We start from the raw sequence: 14,723 nt of genomic DNA on the forward strand, positions 1-14,723 counted from the left end.
AGAAGCAAGACAGTGCAAAAGAAAGGAAAAGGTGCTGAAGGCTACACTGTCATGAGAAAGGGGCTAACAACTGAGAATATGGGCAAGACAAGTGCACAGAAGGCTGTAAATAAATTCAGTAGTTCTTGTTTCTATAATCAAGTCACTGCAACTAAAGGTGTTCTTATATACAAATTAATAGGTACATATCTGCCTCTTGATAACACAGTGTGACAAAAGCAACCCTAATTATATTCTACCACCATGAGGAATATCTTTTTATTTTATCCTCTTTGCCCAGTATCTGTTCTTGTCTTTGGCTCTCAGCCAGACAGCATTTGGGTGTTTTAATGGAATTTATTTTGATTGTGCTTCCTTTCTTTTTTTTTTTTAATTAGGTAAAAAAACACAATAGCAATTTTGCAAAATGAACATGGGATTTCACATTCAATCTTATGTTAGTTCCTGTAATTTTCAGAATTCCCTTTTCTGTTTTATACAGAAGTTAGCTCTCAGAACAGCTTTACAGCGAATAGGAACAATTTGCCAATCGAAGAAAAGCCGAGAACGATCATCAGAGGCAGCCTCCAGGCGCCATCCGCCATGTCATCCCTTTTGGGGCGTACGCAAGCCGCGCGCAGGAGCGGCAGCTCGCCACCGGCAGCAGCGCAGGATGTGCAAATGGCTCTTCTCTTGCAGGAGGGGTTTCAGCAGCGACTCGCAGCAGCCAGATAAAGAGCTCGCAGATCTTTTGTTGGGGTGAATCCGCAAGAGCCTCCAGAAGGGCTTTCATTTATCACGCGGCAAGAGGCCAGCAATGAAAATACCCATCGCTGGCCTTCCGAATGCCCAGGGGTGCAAAATCCTCAGCAAATAAAAACAACAAAGAGGGCGATCACATGGGAAAAAAAAAGTGTAGATTCTGGTGGGGGGGGGGGGGTTCCTTTTTTTTTTTTTTCCCCCTCCAGATATAACCCACAAGTTTTAAGGTCTGGATTTGAATTGTAAAAATCTAGGCCATATGGAGGGGAATGGAGGAAGAACTGGAGTTGAGCCCTAAAATTATGTACATATACTCCTAACTCCCAGCTGTTTAATCCTCGTTCTTAACAATGCTACCATCTGTTTTAAACCCCCAAATATGAATGCTCTCTTCCCTTCCAAAAGATGATGGTGTGATTATGACACATGACATCTTAGCTCTGTATAAATTAATTTAGTTCCATTAGTGTCTTACACTATTAAAGCTACTCGGAAAAAGAAAACCAAAAAAACCCCACAGAAATCCTAAACACTCTTTACTTGACAAAATAATCCCACTGACGAAATTACAGATATCTGCCAACATCAACCAGGTCTGAATACAACATGTTCACATAACCCTCTGCGCTCTGGGAGCGCAAGATATGCTGGTTTATCCACTTGAAAATTGGTTTCTGCACCTGTCTTCATATGACATACAACAAAATAAAAAGCATATTGCAATATTTTTCTATTAAGTTCAGTCAAACTCCAACACCCACATTAACCACTAGTTACACATCCACAGAGCAACCATATTCTTCTCCAATTCCAAATTCTCATCTGAAAGACATTCCAAATATCTTGATAATTTAACACATGGAAGGCAAACGAATCAATTCAGCACTTTATAAGAGCAACCTGTTACTACAGAAAGAATTTTTTTCATATATATGTGTATGCACACATGTGCGCACTTATGTGTGTGTGATAAGACCTAAGCCTACCCGTGTACCACATCTTAATATTCATGTGAAAATTTGAAGTGCCATCTGGACAGAAGTTAATCACAAATCTATAGAGAAGACTGTAAAAAGGAAAGGAATTATCAAAATGGATTCATATGCATCTGGAATGATTTTAATACAAAATGCCCAGCAAATCTCCCTGCACTGCTGACAAATCACCAGCTGAGGTAAATCCCAGATAATGAAACATTGTAAGAAAGGCTCTATTTAATAATTTAGTCCCTGTCAAGGAGTTTGTATTGATTCTTGTTTTCAGCACAGGGAGAGAATGTTATCTTCAGCCTTACAGCTCAATGACAGCATCAGTGAATTTAATCACTGTGCAGCTCCTGCCATGCAATCCTTAAACTGTCACCTCTGATTCTTCATCATTCCTTGCTCCTTCCTTCAAAACCCCCCATACCCACATTTTAATATTAATCTCCTGCCCCACACGTGCCCCACTGTAATCACAGCAGCAGCAGCATTTCAAGCTGCTTCACATCAGAGGTAACAGCCAATCTCATTTGCAGTCTAAATTTTTTATTTTAAATAATCTAACATTCCTTCAAATGTCTTATCCGTCTATCTCTTTTATCAGCAAGTCTGCTCAGTCTTAATAGCAAACTTATCCATGCTGAAGGTAGGATTGTGCAGTCATGGGACAGTGGCTCTAGCAAAGGTTTTGAGTAGAAAGAAAATCTTTCAGCCTTTTCTTGGATATAAAGGAGGAGATGAATCTGCGGAAGCCAGAATCTATATTAATCAGCATTTTTTCCACACCAAAATGGAAAGGTCAAGCTGCCTCATAACTGGCCAGGAAAAATTAGCCACAAATTAATTCAGCTGCGGTTCAGGAACAGAACATCAATTCATCTACAAACAGAATGAAGCTTTTAAATACATAAGCGCTTGTGGCTACAAAAACCTCACCCAGATATTTGCATTCAAAAGCATTATCTCCTATAAAAGTGCACAGAATAACAGATCTTAATTTTAAAGTGTTTGCTAAAATGCAAGACCATATGTAGAAAGAAGGTAAGGGAGAGGAAGCTTACACTGCATAATTCAGAAAAAACGATTTATTTTCATTTTTCCTCTTTAGTCCAGGTAAGACGCAATACTTTGCATTTTATAACCCTTTGGATCACAGTAAAATGATCCCATAGGCCCCTATAGCCAAGGTCATCATACACAGATTTTCTATTACAGGGCACAAGCGGCATTTCACAACTGTCTTTTTATGCACTTCTGCCTTTCCATCCAGACTATAAATTGTTACAAGGCCCTGGGGCAATCAAGCTGTATACTCCATTCAAATCAGGCTTCAAGGAGAAAGCATCACAATCAAGATGCTTCAATCAAGTAAACATACAGGCACAAAGGGCAACTGCATCACAACTAATAATGTTTTCTTTTATATGGCAAATGCACCATTTTTCTGTTTTAAAAGCAATGCAAGTTTCTCTCTCATGCTCAGATTCAAAGTGTAGCCCATTAGCATTTTAAATGTGACACAAAATTAAATCAAAACATGATAAATCAGAAGCATGCTGCTAAAATCCATTTGCTGGTTGGGTTCTCTCTCTCTCTCTCTTTTTTTTTTTTTAAGAGGAAAAAGAGAAACCTTAAGAAGGAAATTTGGACTCACTTATCAAACACTGGAAATTCATACTAGAAAAAGGTATGGATGACAGAATTGGAGGGCAGCTTTGCAAAATTTATTTTCTTTGTATACATTAACTTGTGCCATGGTCAGAGATATCTTGTTAATAATACCAGCAGCTATTTGTTTCTTTTGGCTGTCAGCAACGGCCCTTTGAGCATTGTTTTTGTTTAGTTAACTTCTCACTTCACTTCCGCCTATTACTGCAGAAAAAAGCATATAGACTTCTTGGTTGATAGTTTTGCTTTCTCTTTCAGTTTGGACATGGCTTTTTTCCCCTTTTCACTTACAAATTAGTTTGGAACTGCCTTTGTTTCAGGAAACTAATCAGTACTTTATATTCAATATACTTGTAAATACACCGTTCTGTTCTGTGACTAGCTACACTTTCAAACCAGTATTCTATTGTTTGGGAGGGAAATGAAAAATTATTCAGTTCTGCATTACGTTCTGTTTCTTTTCTTCAAAGCACTAATGCTTGGTAATCTCATTTCACTAGTTAAGTCTGCATACACAAAACCGTATTTTCAACACCCATGGCTTTACTATTTTTGATTTTTGAATGATGCACTGCGTAATAAACATTCATATTGTAAGTGTCTTAAATACATGACACAACAATAGCGATGACATCGAGATACTGAGGGTGAGGAGGGCACTATTCTTGGGATAAAATTATCTCCTAGCCATCACTGCAGGCTTTTTTGTGCGCAGCCCACTAAGCTGCTGCTACTGCCTTCTGAGGAGGCAGTTTGCACAACCAGACAGACCAAGAGCTGGGTGCAGAACGCCCACTTTAGGCTCCTCTGTGCGCAGATGGAAATGTTTGCTTTTATCCGTTTCACTGGGTTTAAGGAACAGTTGTACTGGGTTTCTCCCTCACACACTCTCACAGAGCATCCCCGTGGGCAGGCTTTGTTGCATGTAACGGGCAAGGGGAAAAAAAGGTTACCCAACCCCGTGCCACGTGTAAGTTCACATTATCACAACCACCTCCTCGTGAAGAGCAGTCTCCTTGGCCAGATAATGCCTGGTGTTCAACTGAGAGCCACTTAATGAGAACGCACACGCAGATGTAGTGCCCCTAGGAAGGGCAGGTGGCAGGGCAATCCCCGGCTCTCAGATCCATAGCTATCGATACCAAATAAACTGCTTCCCTGAGAACTTCTGGAATGCCTCCTCGCTGGCAGATCCAAACAAATGGCAGATTATTCAAGATAGCTAGCCCTACCAACACATCCCTGTGAATCAGTCCAGCAGCCTACCTGAACATCCAACAGAAAGCCACTCATTTTCTGAAACGTGAAGACAAAGCACAGAGTCTTTTCTTTTCCCTAATCTCCTGAAAATACAGAGGAAAGTGCTGCCGCCTGTACTGCAAAAGGGAACAGGTCTTGACAAGAGATCAGGATGTCCATTTGACATTGGTAGGATTGGATTTTATTTTTAAACAAGATTTACTCCTGTAGGCAATTCTTTTGGGATGAATCATCAACAACACAAGAGAAGGCTCTTACCTTTTATCAAGCCAATCTAAAGTAACAAGAAGCAAAAACAAAAAACACCAAAAACACCCACCCTGCAACACACCAGATACACACACCGCACTTCAAGTTACTGCTTCCCAAAGCTCTTCCTGCAAGTCACTGATGTATGTTAAAACAGAGCACTTCACTTTTTCCTAAATACTTCATGCTAGTTATAGCCTATTAGCTAACAGTAGATACTGCCTCCATTTCATTATAAGTAACAAACTTATAATGTCCAGTGATGATTAAGACCTTACTGGAAAAAAGAAATAAACCTCAATTTACTTTAGGAATGAAAGGAATGGTACTCTAGCCTCTTCCCAAGAATGACTCTTAGTACATTTTACCCTTCAAGAGAGCACAGGTGCATCAGAGACACCATTTACTTTGACATTTTAACTCCCACCTCCTCTTTTTTTTTTTAATGCAAGCTTACAGCCCTTGTTTTGAGCATTAAAATAATAAAAAAGGTCCTATGCCCGAACTGCACCTAGAGGAATAGGAAGTACAGAATAAGACTGATATGTACAGCCAAAAACTTTTAGTTTATGAAAACCATGATAATAACGTACTTAATTAGTAGGTGACATTTCAAAGCTGTTGACTTTTCTTCCCTGCTTCACTTGACAAATTTAGATGAAGGCAAACCAAGACTCTTTTCTTGTTGGTATCTGCCACTAAGAGAATAGAGATTCAAGTGTCCTTTCCACCATACCTCTTTCCTTTCCCCCATTCCCCTAATGGTAAAATCAGGGACAAACACACTGAAGATTAATATTTCCTAGCATAATCAGCAGCAGGGATTTTTTTTTTTTTAAGTTTTATCTCTTTCTTATTTAAAATAAAAAGAAGTTCCACATACATATGACACCAGAAATAATAGCAGGAAAATTAAAGAACTCAGAGCAGGCAAAAGTAAGTAGAAAGCAATGATATTATTCTCTCTCTCTCTTTTTTTTTTTTTTAAAGCATAAAATTGCCAACAACGCTGCTGTCATCTCCTTTGTGCATGGAAAACATGAGAAAAAAGAAACCATCTAAAACTCAAAAAAAAGGTATCAAAACACACTGCACTACACTTCCCACATAGTTTTGCAGACAGCTTTAATGTGTTGTACTAGACTAATACCTACAACAGAAGCTTCAGTTTTTATTGCTGTTAATACCCTGAGCAATTAATGTAACTCAGCAGGAGCTTCTGCCCAGAATGGCAACTATCACATTGTAATTCAGCATTTCATGAGAGATTCTATTCAAATACAAAAGCACCTGCTAATGTGCAAAGTACAAATGAGGCTTAATGCACCATTAGAACTTGTTAGCTAAAAATCCAGCAACTCCATTAAAAATGAAGAAAAATTCTTTCCCACAGTGTATCATTATTATTCAAGTTAGAAATCACTAAAAGGCAGCAAGTATGGACACAACAAGAAGTTGCTCAAGAAGCAGAGAGCTACCAAGATTTCTGAGAATCTAAAGACATCTAAGAAAAATTACCTGCAGAAGTATGAATACCACAGATAGAGAATGAGCACTAGCATGAACGTAACTTGAAGAAAGTTAACACTGACATCATAAAGAAGCATGCTCTCCTCCTTCACTGCAGTCTCACAAAAAATTTTAAGGAGGGAAAAGGAAGATTTGAGCAAGAAAGCTAGGAAAAGAAAGATGTATTTTGATAGCAACAGACTGTGGGTGACCTACATCAACAGACTATATATTAATAATAAGTGACAGACCTTTCAGTAAAACAACAACAGCAGGAAGATCTGTAGTAACAGAGTTACTTTTTTCAAATATCCTGCTTACGCTACCCAAAGCATTGCCAAGTCCCAAACAAGCACAGGTGTCGCTTGGGTCCTAGAGGCAGCGGCTTCCTGCTCTGCACTGCGCACAACGCAAGGGGTTCTGCGCATAGCCGTGGCAGGCTGGGAAGGAACACGTTTAAGTGTAAGAATTGGGATAAGAGAAGGCAAACCACAATTCCAGCTCCTCTGTTCTGAGGCAGATCCCTGAACTCTTATTTTTAGGAGAAGCGCTAAAGCATTCTCAAATGCTCTTTTTTTCATCCATAGACATTTGTCACATGGGTCTAGTCTCTTTGCATCATCAGCTGTCAGTCCATCAATAAGCTGAGATATAGCAGTGTTAGGCTGTCACAGTGTACTTTATTTTCACAACTGCACCATGTAAAGCTTATCCCGTACTAGAGGTAAAGGCACTGCCAAACTTAGCTTCTGAGGAAAAACTGTTAACTTACTGGGCCACAATTTCCCCTAAAACACTCAAAGTTAATATTCGTGTGGATTACAAAACCTTACAAAGACAACAACAGCAATTTGAACTGTACAGCCCAGTTAATCAACAAACTCAATCTGTACTAGGACAGATCACTGTCTTAACAGCAAAACAGCTACCGCTACAAAAGTTAAAGGTTTACTCAGAAGAAGCTACGGGAGGAGACACTGACTAAGAAATACTACCACCTCAGTGGAGAATAGGGTGGGGAAAAGGAGAAGGGGGAGATGTGAAAATTGTCCTTACCAGTTTGAAGTCTTGAATGCTGCAGATGAAATATGGGGTATTCGGCCGGCGACTTTCAATATATACGCAATCTTTAAAAAACAAGATTTTAAAATAATGGAAATTAACTTCTGTACTGCAAAGTAAGAACATAAAAAAAACACGTGAATTAAAAAAAAACAGCCTAAGCTTAGAAAGAGCCACCATGTTCATTTGCATAACATGTAATTTATTCCAAGTATGATCTAAAAATAGAAACTAGATGCTTTATGATGATAAATAAGTGAATTGGCTGCATAAAAATCAACTTTGATTTGAACAGACATTTTGTTAGAAAAACAAAGGAACTCATACAAGACTCTTCTCAGTTTAGTTAATAAAATGACCAGGTCACAACCTATGAACCAGACCAAAGTCAGGAAACTAATCAAATCTCTCGTGGTTAACTTGCTATTAAGAACGCAACACTAACATATTTTCTCTTCTAATTGTAAAGAAAACCAAGGTAACCAATCAGAGATGGAATGCAGTAAACTAAATTAGATTTACTCCAGGGAAGAACTGCGCTTTCTCAAATTACATTTGACATGACAGAGGATGTGTAATTACTTCTGTTTGGTTTTGACAACTGGACTCTACACGGTTGCTGTAAAATAAGGTGTGTCATATTAAGAACAGTCTTGGCAATAATTGCAAGAAAAGCGGTGCCTCAAAATAAAATTATAGCATGAATGGGAAAGAAGTTTCTGATTAATGATAATGACCTTAGAAACCAAAAAATGCACACACAACTTGCTAGAAGGCAGAGATGCTGCTCCCAAAGCCAAGCAAATATTTAATGGACAGTTATTGTGGTCTCCTTTTTTTATAGTCACATAGATAACTGCTATTGAGAAAACGGAAGACAAAAAACTTCAGCTATTCCATGAATGATTCTCCATTAGCATACCTGTATTTCTAGAGAAAAGTCTTATAAAACCCTATGCATTGCAAAATACTATTAATGTTCTACTTGATGTCTTCTAAAACCTGAATGTTGTTCAGAAAAAGGCAAGAACACTTCATGTTCTTTGTGGAGCATAAGAATTAGGAAGAATGCATCACCATCATTTATACTGATAAAATGTCTTTCTGGGGGGGAGAAAAAAAATATATATATATAGTGTATATTTATATATACACACACTTCCTAAATTCTGTTTTCAGAACATCTCCACAAATTTGCAAGCAGGCCATTATTTTGTGCTGTGTCAGCAGTGCACCCTCACACTTCAGTCAAGGTTTCTCAAAACAACTAGTCCAGGAGGAAGACCTGGAAGCTACTATGCTGTGCCTCAGATACAGTAAACCAAATGCAAAACCTCCAGCATCCTCACTATCCATTGAACTAGTACTTTTCTTACCGTGAAATCCTGACAGCAGAACAGTATCTGTTTTCCTCAGTAAGCTAGAAAATAATCTCAACATACTTGTCTCAAATTAAGTCTGCTAAACAGGATAGTTAAATTACATGTTCAATGGAAGGAATTCAAAGGCAAAGTATTCCTCAGTCTTACTGATCCACGACTCCAATCTAGACTCGAAAAGATTCTGGTCTTTAGGAGGTTACAAATCAGGTTGATGTCAGAGCACATAAGTATCAAAGTCAGGCATAAGGTCACCTTGCCTTCTGCACTGAAAGAAACACTTCAACTGACAAGCACAGCGCACTGTGGTCCACCTCCCTAGAGAACCTGGAAGGTAGCAAACAGCTAAAAGCAATCGCTCCAACTGTCAACAAAACCTTGCCATGAGGGCTCAGTTATCAGGGACATTTCAAACAGAACTGGGAAAATGCTACTTAGATCTTTCTCCCCCCTCAAAAAAAAAAAGTTTAGCACTAGTATTATCTAATAACAAACAGAGAAGTTTTTTAGGCAATTCCTTAAATTAAAAAATTAAATCCATGGAGCAGAAGTTTACAGAACAGATCACCTGCTCAGAGATATCTCATAAGCCCATTCAAAAAGTATGAACTGAGGGCTAAGTGACAGCACCAGTGCAAAGAGTAACCTCGAAAATAGACTTGGGACACAGAGCATCTTCCTCCTCTTAAATGCTTATGCCTTGCTACAACACAAGGAGTCACTTCCTGCTCAGTGTTTAGCACATAACCATAGTAACCAACTGATGCAAAGCCAGTAAATCCAAGTGTCAAATTTTATAAGTAATAGTGTTGCAAGTAAAAGCAGGTTCCTTTACCACATTGGTCTCTATCAGGAATTGCACTGTTAATCACTTCACAGCAGCATTTTGATGTGTAGGAGGACTCCAATATCAACAGAACCAAGCAGAATCATGTCCATTCATTCTGGGTACAACTTGCCTTTTCCAAATTACCAATTTCAAATTGTGAATTTCCTGGTTAAGATAGCAGCAGTTGTTTCAACAGGATACCTATGTACATTTTGAAGACTTAAAACGTCATATATGTAATCAACCATCAACACCAAAAGAACCGTAATCTATTTAACTTGTAACTCATGCTTATATACTACTTTTCATCCAAAATCTTCAAAACCCCTTACAAACTCCCAAGTCATAGCATCTCTTGGGAGGGAAGCATCTGAGCTACCTTGCACCACATGCCTCCCATCTCCTCACATTTATACAGGTATGCATCAATCAAGTTCATTCAGCAGGTAAAGCAATTTAACTGTATCAAATTAAAGTACTCCTGCACCACTGTGTTATCCCAGACCGAGATACTTCCTTGACCAATCATTCTATCCAGACAGCCCTTTACTCATTCGAATCAACTGCTCAATATTCCAGGTGGATGTTCCACCACTCATTCCCAGGAAATTTTTAAGGTTTAACTTAGATACTGGAAACAAATACACAACTTCCATGATTCTTTTTCTTAGTATCTCGGTTTTGCAAGCATCATTTTCAGAATGCTATCAGTCAACACACAATATACAGCAAGCATCCTTCTGAAATGGTCTAAACAAAAACACAGAATCTGGAACTGCTATGGATATAACAGATATGTTGATTCACTATGGTATTGCAGCAAAGAAAGGCACACCTGGCTGCCTGCCAACATTTAAAACAAAGATGACATCCAGTTAAGATGACTCCAAAGCAATAGAGAACATAAAGATAAGAAAACAAGTTAATCCAGGTGCAAAGCAATGCCAGGAAAGACAGAAATTGGAAAAACGCCCAAAGGAGAAGAGTTATAGATGCATCCACATCAGCTATTCAAAACTCACCATAAAAAAATAATTACTTTCTTTTAACAGAGACGCAAAATACAAATATGTCAATTTAAAGAACAGCTTCTGTGTGGACCCAAGCCACATAAAGGAAAACTGCATAACATTTTTCTAACACAACAAATCTGTGTGTATAAGGCTTATGGCCCATGAAACATCAGAAGAGAGCTAGGTCTACAGTAGCCCCTCCTCTCCCTATCCTTAATGCACTGCAATGTGCTATTGCACCCATTTTTTCCATTGATTGTACACTTCTGTGACATTTTAGCTCAACAGAACATGTTATGTAACATAATGACATTAGGTAATGACACAACAAGCTCTCCAAAAGGAAAAGAAGGGCTTTCTACAACCTTCACCACTACAATGGCAAAATACAGAAAAAAAATGTTAAGTTCCTTGGCACAGCTAGCGGGATTCACTGCTCGTCTCCATCTATGCCCCTTTGGAGCCAGAAAGTGTTTCTATGACACTTGGTACAGATTCATTATGCCTTTGGGCTTGTGACAGTCTCCGCAGGTGTCCCTGTTCCAAAGGGTATGTTAATATTATCATGCAAAAAGCTACTTTTAAAGTTAGAGCTCAAATACATGGGCTTAAAGATCTTTTGGTAAAAAAACACCACTTCACATTTCCGAGCACATGAACCTTTATCACCTTAAAAGTGCACTGCATGCAGGAACCATCTTCACAGCTAGCCTTCTTCTGGGTTTTAGTTACTGAGTCAACACCTGCACCATCCAAGCATATAACACCTTAGGCTCTCTGCACAGCACACTCTTCCACACAAATAGATGTTCCTTGAAAGCCACTGACAAGGAATTGTCTACAGCCCCCCGACATCGCTTCTACAGCCAGAAGCTTCCCCCGCTGTAAGTAAACCGAGTTCCAACGTACACACATTTCCCAGTTCTGACATCCCAGTATTGTACTGGCATACACATTTTCTTTCCCTCATTTTGCTTTCCTTCAAATATTCATCATTTCAGAACACATTTCGGTGTTCTGAGAGAAAAAACATGATATGACAGATTTGTAATAGACACCTTTCTTAACAAGTTAGATATAAAATGAGGACAGAGCCCAGCAGACACCAAGTTTCATTAGTTCATGCACAAACCTCTTAAACTGTCACAACCAACCAGATGAAGCAGGCTTGTATCATCAGCAGTAGTACATGCTCCACATTCAACCAGTGTGCTAAACCACAGTTTTTGTATCCTTATCCCTGCATCATACACTTCCGCTTCCGTTTCATATCCACCACTTCTAACTTAATATGGAGATGGGCAAGAGAGCTGTATTTCTTTACAAGCACTTACCCAACACTTAAGCCTGCAGATGGATTTTATTTTTTTTAACCATTTCTATTGTGGTGAAACTGAATCTAACTGTCCAATCTATCCTCAGTTCTTTGGAAGACAACGATTATCTTCATATATATTTTTATGTATGTGTGTATTAAAAAAGGGCAAAATTACATTATTGGCCCCTTTTTTCAAGGGTTTGGTAAACTCTAGCAGACCTCTAACTACAACAATACATTTGGTATGGTGGTTTAGTACGAAGTTAGAAACACAAGGAGGAATGCACTGGGAATGCTAGATACGTGGTTTTAACTAGTAAAGTATCATCACTGACAGGTAGGGAGGTTTACCATTACCTCTTTTCCTCCATATGGCTGACAACAAACAAATTGCTAGTCTGATCTTTTAGTGTCACTTCCCGCTGAGCAGATTACAAGCAACACTGCTGGCTCCTTGTCAGAAAACAATGCGCTAGAGCCCTGTTCTGCAATAAATAGTTCAGCCAATTTACTGTGTTCATTTGAAACACATAGGAGTATTCCTGACGCCTGGACTGTAGTTCTTATTTGCCAAATGATTTTATTATGAAGTGTTATCATGGTGAATCCATTTTCTTTAAAGGTTTCTGCTACTGTTTAATGGACTGTCAGTATAATTTAGATTTCAGCTACTTAAACTCATTGAAGCCTGGCTTCTGATTGTACAATAAATGGAACATATTTCTATTCAACAAAATTAATGACAGTTAATTGTACTCTGCAGATCCCAATCTTATAAAAGAAACTGTTCTGCCATTCAGGCACCAAGCTACATGATTTCCCACACCAATTACTTTTCCACACTTTTCACGCAGGTCCACAACACTTTATACAGCTCCTCTTGAAAGATGCATTCTGATATATCTGGCTTACAATTTTGACAAAATTCCAATTTTCTTAAAGAAAGCAGTGTGCTACCAAAAAAGTGCCACAACTTAAGCAAAGAAGTTGTAGATACTCAGCCACTAACATATCCTGTCTTAAAAGTGGTTTTCTTATTCAGTTAAAAACATGAAAAGGGAGGAAGGGGGAAAGGAAGAGTGCAGTATGCTAAAAAAAAGGCTAATTTCTGAGATCATCAGCTTAAGACCTCCTTCTTCAGCAGCAGATTAAGTATACTACATGCATGCCATTTAAAACAGTCTTTTCCGATTTTCAAGGACTCTGCACACATTTGATGAGAGATACAGCATTTGCTCCAAACACTTCTCTGATATTTTCCAAAATCCTAGCTAACCACCTGTCTTCCAAACCAGAATTGGATGCATTTCAATAGCTCTTCATGGACACTAATTTATAAAGTATTGTGGAAGACAAAAGACAAGCAGCACCACAAATGTACTATGTAGCTACATGACTTCACTTTTTTGGATATTCTTAACTTTTTTAATTAAAAAAAACAAAACTTAATACAGAAATTTTAACATGTTTAAGAACAAGGGGCTATGGAGATTCCCTCCAAGATCTTTAGTATAAGCACTAATAATAAGCCTTAAGAAGCCAACAGAAGTTGTTGTCAAGGTCTACACGAAGTTCCAACTGAGCAGTCTCAGAATATGGCACACAACTGATATACACAAAAGCCTTCATATCATTCAAGAGATAGGGAATCACTACTCTCATGCCCTTTCCATTCATTTGTGTGCCCAAAATTTTGTAGCAGGCCAGCGGTGATGTGAGAAGAAATCAAAAACATATATCCATGAAGTTACATTTAATGTGAAAACTGGTATCTTTACATGGCTTTGAGTTTAAAAAGCTTTCTATTGGACCATGCATTATTATAACTGTGCTCTACTATGCTAAACAAGCACAGCAAGAGGACTTGGAAGAGAAAACTCTTCTATTCTCAGGTTTGCCACAAACACCAAATGGTTGCTTCACTTCTATCCCTTAGTTACCCTTTTGATAACTGAAGTGTAACACACACTACCATACATCATAGAAATGCATATGGGATTTATCTGTGCAGCCCTCAAATAGGGGAAAAAAGTTATAGCCATCATTATTTCCCTAGTAACTGACTTATCACCTCATCTTCCCAATCAGACAAATGGATAGACAGTAATTTATTTTATAAGCTGTCAGTGCAGCCCTGAACAGAAACACTTGTTCAGGAGAAGAAAAACTGAATGAATGTGTCACTCGTGTCAGGATGATTTTCACATAATTCTGTACTTAAAACACTACATTCTCTGTCCCCTCAAAGCCTGCTGCGATGCAAATACAGACACTCACATCAAGCAAGCTTATCCATTACTCTCCCTATTGTCTGGTAACCTCATATCCGTCCACCTGCAATTTTTATAAATCAAACCTAGCAGCTCTGAAAAGATCTGTGTTTTGAAGCTATATTAAGTGATACTTATTTTCTAAAATGAAACAGTTTTTCCTATTGTTTAAATTGGTAAAAAGCTCTGAGATGCCTTTTATACAGAAAAAATCAGTGCAGCAGCTGTAAGGCTGATCTTTTAGCATAAATGTATTTACTTTATTTCAACATGGTGATGTTACAGTTTTTCTTCATTTTAAACCAAAATGATTATGCTAGTATGCTAGACACTTGCTTAAGCAAAATATGCCCATGTTGTGGGGGGAAAAAAAGTGCATTCCTTGGTATTAAGAAAAAAGGAATGCAACAGCCACAGTAAAGATGCAAGCATAATTCATTCC

The 14,723-nt window shown here is 38.4% G+C and overlaps 1 protein-coding gene across 2 annotated transcripts in view; it reads right to left on the bottom strand.

The window, feature by feature from the left end:
- The window catches only part of RERE (arginine-glutamic acid dipeptide repeats), a 174,220-nt gene that overhangs the window by 148,043 nt on the left and 11,454 nt on the right, over positions 1-14,723 (bottom strand). For both annotated transcript variants that reach the window (XM_067310840.1, XM_067310839.1), the window contains exon 2: positions 7,467-7,537. In XM_067310840.1, the coding sequence (XP_067166941.1) occupies positions 7,467-7,537 (71 nt within the window). The remainder of the gene's footprint in view (positions 1-7,466; positions 7,538-14,723) is intronic.

Source organism: Apteryx mantelli, chromosome 26, assembly GCF_036417845.1.
Source record: "Apteryx mantelli isolate bAptMan1 chromosome 26, bAptMan1.hap1, whole genome shotgun sequence".
NCBI classification, from domain to species: Eukaryota; Metazoa; Chordata; class Aves; order Apterygiformes; family Apterygidae; genus Apteryx; species Apteryx mantelli.